The 12,933-nt window shown below is 42.6% G+C and overlaps 1 protein-coding gene across 2 annotated transcripts in view; it reads left to right on the forward strand.

Moving 5' to 3' along the window:
• LOC117367064 (protein FAM3C-like) overlaps nucleotides 1-12,933 on the forward strand; it is a 103,344-nt gene that overhangs the window by 33,094 nt on the left and 57,317 nt on the right. For both annotated transcript variants that reach the window (XM_033959285.1, XM_033959286.1), the window contains 2 exons: nucleotides 1,008-1,066; nucleotides 6,588-6,683. In XM_033959285.1, coding sequence (XP_033815176.1) covers nucleotides 1,054-1,066; nucleotides 6,588-6,683 — 109 coding nt within the window. In that variant the 5' untranslated portion in view covers nucleotides 1,008-1,053. The remainder of the gene's footprint in view (nucleotides 1-1,007; nucleotides 1,067-6,587; nucleotides 6,684-12,933) is intronic.

Raw genomic sequence — 12,933 nt, forward strand, 5'->3', positions numbered from 1 at the left:
AGAGGAAGGCCTGAAGCCGCAACAGCAGCGAATTGTAAACGCTGCTGCTGCCTGAAGCACCCAAGGCAGACGCTTCTCTCTCCTCCCAGCCCAACCCCCGCTGACTCTGCGACCCTCCCGGCGAGATGACTTAAATAACAAACCTCCCTCCAGCGTTGGCAGGTGCAGAACGATAAACAGGCTGGTTCGCGGCTTTCTTCTGCCTTTGATTCTCTCTGTCGCGTCATTGATGACATCATTAGTGATGCGGCAGAGGGACTCAACTGCAGGAGAAAGTCACGAAGCAGCCTGTTTAACGTGCTGCGGCTGCCAACGCTGGAGAGAGGTTTGTACCGGTATGTGCAGAAGCTCTCCCCCTCCAGTACCTGTGCAGCACTTTGTCTGTGTCAATGCCGTCTCTGAGTGGAGTCTGTTTCTCCCGCTTTGTCTAGCCGCCGCATACGCACTCTGGCCACGGACCTACAGATCAGGGATTACAGATCACGCAAGTCTGAGTGCGCATGCGCGGCTAGCATTTTATTATATAGGATAAGATTGTATAATTTGTTGCACTTATTTATGGCTTTAAAATGAATAAAGATATTTTTTTTAAAAAGGAGAGGAGTTCTTTTTTTTGCAAGACAATGCACCTAGCTCCCAAGACTGGCAAAGCGATGGATGTTTTGATGCAGTTGGGATTTCAGTGCATGAACGATCCACCCTACTCACCAGATCTTTCTCCATCTGACTATTTTTTTTGTGTTTCCAAATCTTAAAAAAGAGTTTGAAAGGGCAGTATTTCAGTGACCAGACATCAGAGTATATTTTGGAAGGGTTACACAAACTTCAGGCATGATGTGCCAAGTGTGTTGAACTTGGGCTCCACATTATTCCCGTCTTGGTTGGGCTGAGAACTTTTCAGCACACCCTTGTGTGTGTGTGTGTGTATATAATATATATATAATATATGCAAGGAACTGTATTGCTGAACCACTTGCTCCTCCTAATACTTTTTCCCATTTATTTAGGTTGTTGCTGGCTTTAATGCAGTGCTGCTGTCAGTGAAGTGTAAACATGAAAACCGTTGGTAAGGCTTTTGACATTCAACTATTTAAATTATAACAGTGAAATATGACTTCACTGTGTGATTGTGTGTTGAAATTTTTCTGTACATTGTGAGGTCTACCCCCAATTAGAATATAATTACAGAATAAGGAACTATAAAGTTTACCTGGCAATCTCAGTACAGAAATTATCTTGGACTTGTTTCTAGGGAAAGCAGCACCAATCAGGGTACTGTCGGATACTGAAGAATAATGAATAGGCTTCTTGCAGAATCCACCGGTCAGACAGCGTGTCTTGCCAAGATAAGAGCACAAGACATAGTTCATAGCATAGCCTTGCAAAGCACACTCTCCTACACATCTTCACACAGTAAGAGGGGCCTGGAGCTGGTAGATGACCTCGGCTGTGCACACACATCTTGTAAACAAGTCCATAATGCCCCAGGAGAGAAAAGATGGTTCATGGCCTAAGTCAGGCCTCAAGCCTCCAAAAGGTAAAGCCAAGATACCCTTACATAATTTTTGCTTAATCGTTGTAGTGTCTTGGCCTTTTTACAATATCAACAACAGGTTGAAAGATTTAAAGATTTAAGTATTGACATTTGGCTGTAAAGCAAAATATATGGGGGTGCTTTTTTAACATTTTTTGTTGGCAAGTATATGAACAATATATTTCAGTTTTGGGGGGGGGATATTTTTTCCCAGAAGGGAATTTGGATTTAGCTTGCATCTCTCCAGTACTAGCTCAAGGTGAATTAAATTCAGGTTCGGCAGTTGTACGAGGGCAGAGAGTGTACAGTCTAAATTTGTATTTGAGACATTAGCGGATGAAGTGACTTTGCCCATGATCACAAGGGACAGTAGTAGAATTTAAACTGGGTTTTAGAGAATGACATGGGGAAAAATTCTGTCACCACCATCCTCTGCACCGCCCCGTCCCCGCTGTCTCTTTCACCGCCCCGTCCCCGTCCCCGTCTCTGCCGTCCTCTTCACTGCCCCGTCACCGCCCCGCTATCTCTTTCACCGCCCTGTCCCCGTCTTCAGCGTTTCTTCTCTCCATCCCCCCACCCCCAGCACCCTTCACGCGGTCCAGCAGCTCCCTCCCGCCGGCCAGCCGTGCATTTCCCTCCTTTTCCCTTACCTTTTCTTAAAATGGCAATTTCTATAAGGCTACGAGCTGTATTACAGCCAGAGCCTTGAAGTCACGTCGGGTTGCCTGCTAGAAGTCTCGTCCGATGCAACCGGAAACAGGAAGTTGCGTCGGAGGAGACTTTTACCAGCATGCAACGCAAAGCGACTTCAAGGCTCTGGCTGTAATACAGCTCGTAGCCTTATAGAAATCACCACTTTAAGAAGAAAAGGTAAGGGAAAAGGAGGGAGGGAGATACATGGACGGACGGCGGGTGAGAGTAGGCTGCCGGTTCGAACGCTCGGTCACCGCGCGTTCAAGATTGTTCACCGCCCCGTGCTACCATTCACCGCTCCACGGAGCAGTGAATGGCCTTGTCCCCGAACTTGTGGTGACCATTTTTTTCATCACCGTTTTGGCGGGTTACCCGCGGCTAAATGCGGCTAGCCGCGGGTAACCGCCACCGTGTCATTCTCTACTGGGTTTCCCCACTTCCCAGCCTACAGCTCTAACCATAAGACTGCTCCTCTTTTCCATTGTTTTACCAGCTTCAGAGACATTTAAGAGGTTTTAATACATATTGCTTTTCATCCAGATTGAATACCAATTAAGCGAGTGCCCAGTGAACTAAGCACACCATCTGCTTCTTTTAGAATGTGGCAGCACATTTGGACTGCTTAAAAACTAAGAGGAGGAGAAACTAGTGGAAAGTTTGAGAAGGAGGAGATACTTTAAGTACCTAGATATTCATTGTTCAAGAACTGCAAATTGGTTGGATTTTCCATGCTGAATATTTGTGATTTGTTTGTGATATATTCTTGTGGTTCTGAATTGCCAGCTGGTTTGTCTTCATAGAGCGGATCTTGAGACATCCCAACCGTTAGATATTTACCTAAAAGGGTAAGAAAGACATATTGGCTAGTCGCAGTTGCCTTAATTTAGCCCTGTGAATAGCTCCCCACACAACTGATTTTGTCCTGAATTAAACAGAGCAATATAGAAGATTCCTGTGTAAACAGCATACGATCCTTATGGATCGTACAGAGGTCGGCTGCATTCTACCCCCCCAAAAAAAAAAAAAATTGAAGGTTTGAGGGTTTCAGGTTTTGGAACCTGAATGAAAGGTAGCCCAAGAAACAAGCTGCTAGAGCCATCCTGCTTGCCCAAGTTACCATTTCAAGCTTTGTATTTCTTCCTTGTGATTCAACAATATTCAGTTCCTTTTAAAACAGTATTCCTTAGCCATAGGTGCCAGCATGCAAATTTCAGTTTCGTACTACTGCTGTTGCAGACAAGCTGGGTCTTACTCTTACCAAACCACTTAGGGGAGCTGCTGGTCTGTGCTGGGACGTTGGAGGAGTGCTTCACTGCTGCCCCGTGTTGCTCGCTGCGGCGGCTGGCCCCGGAGTGGATTTTCGGGCAGGCACTGTGGAGGACGGACCCCTGACGTCACCGGGTCCGTCTCCCTTCGTTGATTTTCTTTAAATTCTGCCTGCTGCCGCGGAGCTGGGGAGTGGGAGCTCAGGTAGTATAACTTTAATTTTGACAATATGGGTAAATGGAAAATCAAGCTCAAGAGCTCAACCCCTGTTGTTTCTGGTCCTATGGACAGACATTTAATATTTCCTGCAGAAACTCCATCACAACCTTTACTTGACATAAATTATCCCACATCAGGAGCATCGTTGAGCCCCCTTGAAAGGACACCCCCCCTTCATCCAATATCTGGAGGTAGCGGGAATATTACTCCCGCTCTTTCCACTGGTTTAGTGGTTGTATCTACTCAGACAAATAAACTAGTTTTCACTGAAATACCTAAACCACCTGAATTTTCAGGTGTAGTAGAAGACCAACCACCAACAAAGGAAAAACAAGATTTGTGGTTAGGTATTTCTAGAGTTGAAGGGTTTCTCAGAGAATCAGTGAAACAAACTTCGGACTATTCTCATTCTGTGTCTCAAAAGTTTCAGAATGTGGACTCTAACTTAAATTGTTTGGACAAAAGATTAAGTGGGGTTGAAACTCAAGTTAATACATTGCAATCTGTCTCAGTATCTGCTGTTAAGGATTCCACGATGTTACATTCTAAAATAGAAATGTTGGAAAATATGCATAGAGTGAGGAACCTCCGCTTGGTTAATTTCCCAATGACTCATTTATTATCCTCTGAAATATTGTTAAGGAAATTTTTTAAAGAAATCCTGGGATTACCCAATGCGGAGAATTTCCCAATAAATAATTCTTATTATATTCCGCAAAAAAAAAATACAATCCGACCAGGAGGTAGACCAACTGGTAACAGAAGAAATAAATCTGACAGAGTTTTTGGAGGATACTCAGGATGTGATCCAGAGTAGGTCCACCATGGGAATAACATGCATGAGTGAGATAGACAAAACATTAATAATGAAACTTTACTTTAAAAATAGGCTGACTAAATTTTGTGGAGATTTTGTTAGGATTTTTCCCGATGTCTCAAGAGCAACGCAGCTAAGAAGGAAAGAATTTTTAAAATTAAGAACAAGAGTCTTAGCACTTGAGGCATCTTTTTATTTAAAATTTCCATGTAAATATCTTGTTAAAATACAAAATAGTTCTGGATGCCCAATACCAACAACTGGGTAAATAAGTAAACAAAAAATGTTCCCAAGGTAAATATAGCAACAACAGCAAAAAAGGAACAAAAGTAGAAGTTTTTAATACCTTCCAAACCAACGTGGCGCTCAGAATCCAAGAATGGAATGGAAAAGCTCAACATGGGGAACAAACCCCTAAAGAGTCTTTCACTGAATCTATCATTGCACCATCTTATTTGATAGAAAGGTGATTAAAATGGCTTCATAAAAAACAGTGTAAATGTCTTATATATCCATAAAGTGAATAAAATGTCCAACACCTCGTAACTGCAAAAGGTAGTGTAATCAAAAACTTAGCTTCAATGCACCAGGTGCCTAAGGTTAGAACCCCGCCGGACCATCGCTGTATGGACATTGAAGCTAAGTTTTTGATTACACTACCTTTTGCAGTTACGATGTGTTGGACATTTTATTCACTTTATGGATATATAAGACATATACACTGTTTTTTATGAAGCCATTTTAATCACCTTTCTATCAAATAAGATGGTGCAATGTTAGATTCAGTGAAAGACTCTTTAGGGGTTTGTTCCCCACGTTGAGCTTTTCCATTCCATTCTTGGATTCTGAGCACCACTTTGGTTTGGAAGGTATTAAAAACTTCCACTTTTGTTCCTTTTTTAAAAACATTTGAACTTAAAAAAAAAAAAAAAAAATTACAAGACATTGAATATGTATTTTGGGATCCCATTCAGTTACAGCAATTTCTAATAGCTCGAGAACAGAAATGAGTTTTATTTTTGCCTTTAATGATTCACCACTGAGGAAATGGTAGGATGTCAAAGTCCCGAATTTGTTGGGAATGTCTAGATTCATATGAATCAAGAACAATCTCTTAATTTTCCTTATACTTTGTTAGTTTGTAAGTAGCATTGCTCCCCATTGTTGTGGATTTGAAAAGGATTTTTTGTGTTTGTATATTACTTTTAATTTGTGGTTAAAAACCTTTTTTTCCTTGGTTTCATTTGATATTGTTAACTATTAAATTGATAAATAAATTTAAAAAAAACACACCACTTAAAGAGTTGGAGCCCAAAGAAACTTCAAGTATTATAATCCAGTTTGAATTTGTCTATAGAGTTTAGAGCCACACAATTTCTCTGCCTCAGTAAGAAGCGAAAAGGAATAAGAGGAGGCAGCAAAGGAAACAGGAGGATAACAGAAAGAAGAGAAAAAACAAAATGCAGGAATTAAAGAAATCCAGGAACAGCTATCTGCATATGACAAATTTTAATATATTTTTAAATATTTTAAGGAATAATTAAAACCTTAAATTTATTGTATAGAGAATTGACTTATTCTGGATATCAAATATTGTAAATGGTATGCAGGTTTTTATAGATGTGCCAAAGAATTGCTATATAATTTTGTAAACTTTTCCCTGGAAAGGAGAAACCCCATTTATATTGAACAGTTTTCTATTACTTTCATTCATTTACTTTTCTAGGACATGAGTTTCTCTGGATAAGAGAAACATCCTGGAAAAGTCTCAGGGACACATTTGAATTTTTATCAGGGTTTGTGGACACAATTTAGAATTTCAAAATGATCTTGCTTTCCTATTCTGTTTTATAAAAAAATGTTAAAGATAATAAAAGGGGGAAAGATTTCACAACAATGCAAGTTCACTACAAATTAGGGCAGAAATCCAGGGGCCTATTTTCAAGTAAAACTTCATATATGTTGCTATGCTGTAAAGTTCCTTTAATATGTTAGGAAATACAGTATTGTCTACAAAAAGCTCTTAACACTTTCTTTCTGTTTTGTGTTTTTTTTCAGGTATCATAAAATTTGCTATAGCAGTGGCAGGTTTCCTAGTGATCTTCTATATCATTTCTAATTTATTTGGAAAAAAATTGGATGAAAACATATTTGGTAAGTCTACACTGGGAAGGAGGCCTAAGACTCCGGTTGCCCCAGGTGCCTAAAGTCCTTTCTATGTGAGGAGCCTTAGGCACCTGGTGCAGTCAGGACCTTAGGCCCCTCCCCAGTGCATCCCAGAATGCACCGGGAAGGGGAAGGAATGCCATTCTGAAGAGGTGGGCCTGCCAGCTGGAGGGAGTAGGCATCCCTCTGGCTGGCCTTCCTGTTAAAAGGTACGGGGAGATCTAGGTGGGCTTCCCCAAGACACACTGCAATGCTTAGTTCACTAGTCACTCGCTTAATTGGTAATCAATCTGAATTAAAAGCAATATGTATTAAAACCTCTTAAATGTCTCTGAAGCTGGTAAAACAATGGAATAGAGGAGCAGTCTAATGGTTAGAACTTTAGGCTGGGAAGTGGGGAAACCCAGTTTAAATTCTACTACTTTCCCTTGTTAGAACTATGGACCTCACAACTCAAATTAAAATTGAACACTGAAAAAACCAAAATTTTCTTGGCAAGTCCCACCCATAAACTAACAAACACTTCCCTGAAATTGAATGGACTAGACTACCCTATCAACCCCACCATAAAAATCCTTGGAGTCATCCTGGACCGAAGCCTGACCTTCGATGACCATACCAGCACCCAGGTGAAAAAATGCTTTTGCACCCTCTGGAAACTTCGCACCATTAAACGTCACTTCGACCACCTCTCCTTTCGACTACTGGTCCAATCTCTAATATTAAGCATACTAGACTACTGCAACATCATATACCTGGGATCCTATAAAAGTACCATCAAACGTTTAAGAATAGTCCAAAATGTGGCCATTCGCCTAATTTACGATCTCAAAAAATATGACTATGTAAGCTCCTATTACACCAAACTCCACTGGCTACCAGTAGAGGCAAGGATCATCTTTAAGTTTGCCTGCCTCTGCTTCAAAAGCTTAACAGGCTCTTCTCCAATCTACCTGTCTGAGCACCTTGAAATCGCAGGCCCCACTTGCACACGAAACGCTTACCTGTTCACCTTTCCCTCCATAAAGGGCTGCCTCTACAAGAGATTCCTCGATAGATACCTAGCATTCCAAGCGGGCAAATGGAACAATTGCCTAACCACGATCATTTCTAATTCCCTGCCCTACCAATTGTTCAGGAAGTCAGTCAAAACCTATCTCTTTGACAAATTCCTCTAACTTCTCCCCTCCCTCCCTTCCCTGCCCCCCTCTCTAACCTCGATATGCCTCCTGACTCTCCGACTCCTCCGATCTTGCCAAGCCACTAAATGGCCTATCAAAATTGATCTCTTAGTTTAACTAAATGTCCTGTCTTTGTTATGCCTTTATATTAAATGCCTCATCATTGCCATGTATGTAACTTCGCTGTAAATGTACAGTCTCTTCATCTGTTAACCTCATTGAACTTCCATGGTATTGCGGTATACAAGAATAAAGTTATTATTATTATTGTGATCATGGGCAAAGCCACTTCACCCGCTAATGTCTCAAATACAAATTTAGACTGTACACTCTCTGCCCTCGTATAATTACCACATCTGAATTTAATTCACCTTGAGCTAGCACTGGAGAGATGCAAGCTAAATCCAAATTCCCTTCTGGGAAAAAATATCCCCCCAAAAAACTGAAAAATATTGTTCATATACTTGCCAACAAAAAATGTTAAAAAAGCACCCTCATATATTTTGCTTTACAGTCAAATGTCAATATTTAAATCTTTAAATCTTTCAACCTGTTTTTGATATTGTAAAAAGGCCAAGACACACTGCAATGATTAAGCAAGAATTATGTAAGGTATCTTGACTTTACCTTTTGGAGATTTGAGGCCTGATTTGAGGGAGCCCACCTGAGGGGGAGTTCGAGGAGTGGTGGCGGGAGGGAGTGGGCATCCTTTTTGCCGGCCGACTTGCAGTGGGGTTTGAAGGTTCCCTGCCACGGCTGCTCAGCTGATTGCGGCAGGGAGATTTCCTTGCCGCGATCAGTTTAGCAGCTGCATCTAATTGAAATGTAGGTCAGCATTTCAATGGCCTACATTTCAGGCGCTTATCACAGCCCTAGGGAGACGCCTAGGGCTGTCTAAGCTTGACTAAAGCTACATCTGGGTAAATCCATGCCCAGACTTGGCCAAGCTTAAGCATCCCTTCGTGTCTCCCTCAACTGTGACATACGCCTACTGTGTAGGCAGCCTGCCTTGGGTTGTTTTTTGTTGTTTTTAGAAAACGTCCTGATTGGCTGGTTAGGTAGCAGTAGTATGCCTACCGCCGCCTACAAGCGGGATGCCATTTATAGAATATGGCCCTTGGGGGGAGGGGGGTTTAAAAGCATTTTGTGAAATGGAAATGTAACAAAGTAACATAGTAGATGACAGCAGATAAAGACCCAAATGGTCCATCCAGTCTGCCCAACCTGATTCAATTTAAATTTTTTTATTTTTTTCTTAGCTATTTCTGGGCAAGAATCCAAAGCTCTACCCGGTACTGTGCTTGGGTTCCAACTGCCGAAATCTCTGTTAAAACATACTCCAGCCTATCTACACCCTCCCAGCCACTGAAGCCTTCCCCAGCCCATCCCCCACCAAACGGCTATACACAGACACAGACCGTGCAAGTCTGCCCAGTACTGGCTTTAGTTCAATATTTAATATTATTTTCTGATTCTAGATCCTCTGTGTTCATCCCACGCTTCTTTGAACTCAGACACAGTTTTACTCTCCACCACCTCTTTCGGGAGCGCATTCCAGGCATCCATCACCCTCTCCGTAAAGTAGAATTTCCTAACATTGCCTTTGAATCTACCACCCCTCAACCTCAAATTATGTCCTCTGGTTTTACCATTTTCCTTTCTCTGGAAAAGATTTTGTTCTACGTTAATACCCTTCAAATATTTGAACGTCTGAATCATATCTCCCCTGTCCCTCCTTTCCTCTAGGGTATACATATTCAGGGCTTCCAGTCTCCCCTCATACGTCTTCTGGCGCAAGCCTCCTATCTTTTTCGTCGCCCTCCTCTGGACCGCTTCAGGTCTTCTTACGTCCTTCGCCAGATACAGTCTCCAAAACTGAACACAATACTCCAAGTGGGGCCTTATCAATGACCTGTACAGGGGCATCAACACCTTCTTCCTTCTACTGGCTGCGCCTCTCTTTATACAGCCCAGCATCCTTCTGGCAGCAGCCACTGCCTTGTCACACTGTTTTGTCGCCTTTAGATCTTCGGACACTATCACCCCAAGGTCCCTCTCCCCGTCCGTGCATATCAGCTTCTCTCCTCCCAGCATATATGGTTCCTTCCGATTATTAATCCTCAAATGCATTACTCTGCATTTCTTTACAATGAATTTTAGTTGCCAGGCATTAGACCATTCCTCTAACTTTTGCAGATCCTTTTTCATATTTTCCACTCCCTCTTCGGTGTCTACTCTGTTACAAATCATGATATCATCTGCAAAAAGGCACACTTTTCCTTCTAACCCTTCAGTAATGTCACTCACAAACATATTGAACAGGATCGGCCCCAGCACCGAACCCTGAGGGACTCCACTACTCACCTTTCCTTCCTCCGAGCGACTTCCATTAACCACCACCCTCTGGCGTCTGTCCGACAGCCAGTTTCTAACCCAGTTCACCACTTTGGGTCCTAACTTCAGCCCTTCAAGTTTGTTCAACAGTCTCCTATGAAGAACTGTATCAAAGGCTTTACTGAAATCTAAGTAAATTACATCTAGCATATGTCCTTGATCCAGCTCTCTGGTCACCCAATCAAAAAATTCAATCAGGTTCGTTTGGCACGATTTACCTTTTGTAAAGCCATGTTGCCTCAGATCCTGTAACCCATTAGATTCAAGGAAGTACACTATTTTTCTTTCAGCAACACTTCCATTATTTTTCCAACAAATGAAGTGAAGCTCACCGGCCTGTAGTTTCCCGCTTCATCCCTGTGACCATTTTTGTGAATAGGGACCACATCCACTCTCCTCCAATCCCCAGGAACCACTCCCGTCTCCAGAGATTTGTTGAACAAGTCTTTAATAGGACTCGCCAGAAACTCTCTGAGCTCCCTTAGTATCCTGGGATGGATCCCGTCTGGTCCCATCACTTTGTCCACCTTCAGTTTTTCAAGTTGCTCATAAACACCCTCCTCCGTGAACGGCGCAGAATCTACTCCATTTTCTAGGGTTATACTGCTTGCAGAGTCTTGCATCTTAGGGTTTGTTTGTAAATATTAGTACTTTTAGTTTTTGGTTCTGCATTTGCATGGGGTTATCTGTTTTCTGGTAGGAATGAATGTTGAAAAGCATATAGTGTGCTTTGTGTATTTTAATTTTGTGGTTAACCATTATGTGTTGTTAATACGATTATATTGTGTGTGTGTGTATATATGAAAAATGAATGGAAAAATTGGTGTTACAATTAGTACAGTGGTGCCTCGCACAGCGAACGCCTCGCACAGCGAACGCTGCGCACAACGAACTTTATGTCTTGATTCGTACAACGGACTTCGTTTCACACAACGAAGTCCGGGGTTCCTGCGGGGTTGGATCGCAGCGGGGTTGGTCGAGCCGCGAGGGTAGTCTCCTTCTCCTTACCTGCCCTGTCGCTGCACACAGCCGAACGGAAATCTTCCCGATGTCAGCGCTGACGTCGGAGGGAGGGCTTAAGCAAAGCCCTCCCTTCCTCCGACGTCAGCGCTGACATCAGGAAGACTTCCGTTCGGCTGTGTGCGGCTGCGGCAGGGCAGGTAGGAAGAAGGCAATGGCGAACGAAAGAGGGGGGAGGGGGCGGTCCGCCCCGAAGAATGTGCACAGCTGGTCAGGTCCCCCGATCGACCGACAACAGGCCCGGCCGACAAACCTCCCTGCCCTGTAGCCGCGAATCTAAATTACCTCTTACAGCAGCTTCAATACTCCAGCTGCTGTAAGAAGGTAATTTAGATTCGCGGCTACAGGACAGGGAGATTTGTCCGACCGGGCCTGTTCTGTTGTCGGTCGGGTGCAAAAGCGCCACAAAGGTGGAGGCAGGGAGGGAGGAAAGGTGGAGTGGAGAAGAAAAGACGCTTAAGGGGGGAGAAGGCCGCTGAAAGCACATGTTGGAGCAGGGGATGAGAGGGAGGGAGAGAAGGGGAAATATTGGACAAGGGCAGAAGGGATGCTAAATCATAGGGTGACAAGCAGAGAGAACAACAGGAAAAAGAGTGGAAGCAATCTTGAACCCTGAGGGTGAGGGCAGAGAGAGGTGGTGAGATGATTGATCATGGGGAGAGGGACAAAAGGGAATAGAGATGGGATAGGAAGATAGTGGAAGTAAAAGGACAGGGAGATGTATGTTTTTAGATGTATCTAAATAAAAATAATAACAAAAAATTTATCTTTTTTATGTCATCTTAGCATATTTTATGCTGCAGAACGAATTATTTTTTTTTACATGTATTCCTATGGGAAAACGCGTTTCACATAACGAACGTTTCACATAACAAACTTGCTCCTGGAACCAATTAAGTTCGTTGTGTGAGGCACCACTGTACTATTATGGGGGGCGAGGTCTGGGGCGGAGATTGGATAGAGATGGGCACAACTTAGCCCAGTGTTCTTCAACTGCCGGTCCGTGGACAGGTGCCAGTCCACAAAATAATTATTGTATTTCCGCCAGTCCATAGGTGTCAAAAGGTTGAAGAACACTGTTTTAACCCATATGTCAATCCAATATGAATAAACTTACATTCTGTGTAGGTTTGGACAATCTTTGTCTAAACAAACCTGGGTATTATCCAAAACGGATGGTATACTTAACTGTTGTCAGACCATGAAGTTCTCAGTTGATCTAAAGCTCATGTACAGCCTCATCTTTGTTCTGTTTGTGTTGGTATTAAAGAATGACATGGGGACGGGGACAAACTTTGTCCATATGTCATATATAAAATGCTAGTATCAGTATGTAGAAACTTAACACTTTGAGAACTGGCACCCAAATGAAATGATAAAATACTGCAGAAGCTGCTTTGGGATTTAAATGAAGCATTTGTAAACAACATAATTTGTGTCTTTTCTACCTTTGATGTGCAATAAGAGTCTTGTCTGCTGATCAGACTCCTACCATCTGCAACATCCTTCCATTATGTGCCCAGTTGCAAGCTTAATTGATACTTATTTTCCTGTTCATCCGCTATACAGTGTTGACTCTCTTCTACACCCAAGTACCAATTATGTTCCCAGATGATGTAAAAGCATAGGCAACCAAAACCAGA

Source organism: Geotrypetes seraphini, chromosome 9, assembly GCF_902459505.1.
Source record: "Geotrypetes seraphini chromosome 9, aGeoSer1.1, whole genome shotgun sequence".
In the NCBI taxonomy this organism is placed as follows: Eukaryota; Metazoa; Chordata; class Amphibia; order Gymnophiona; family Dermophiidae; genus Geotrypetes; species Geotrypetes seraphini.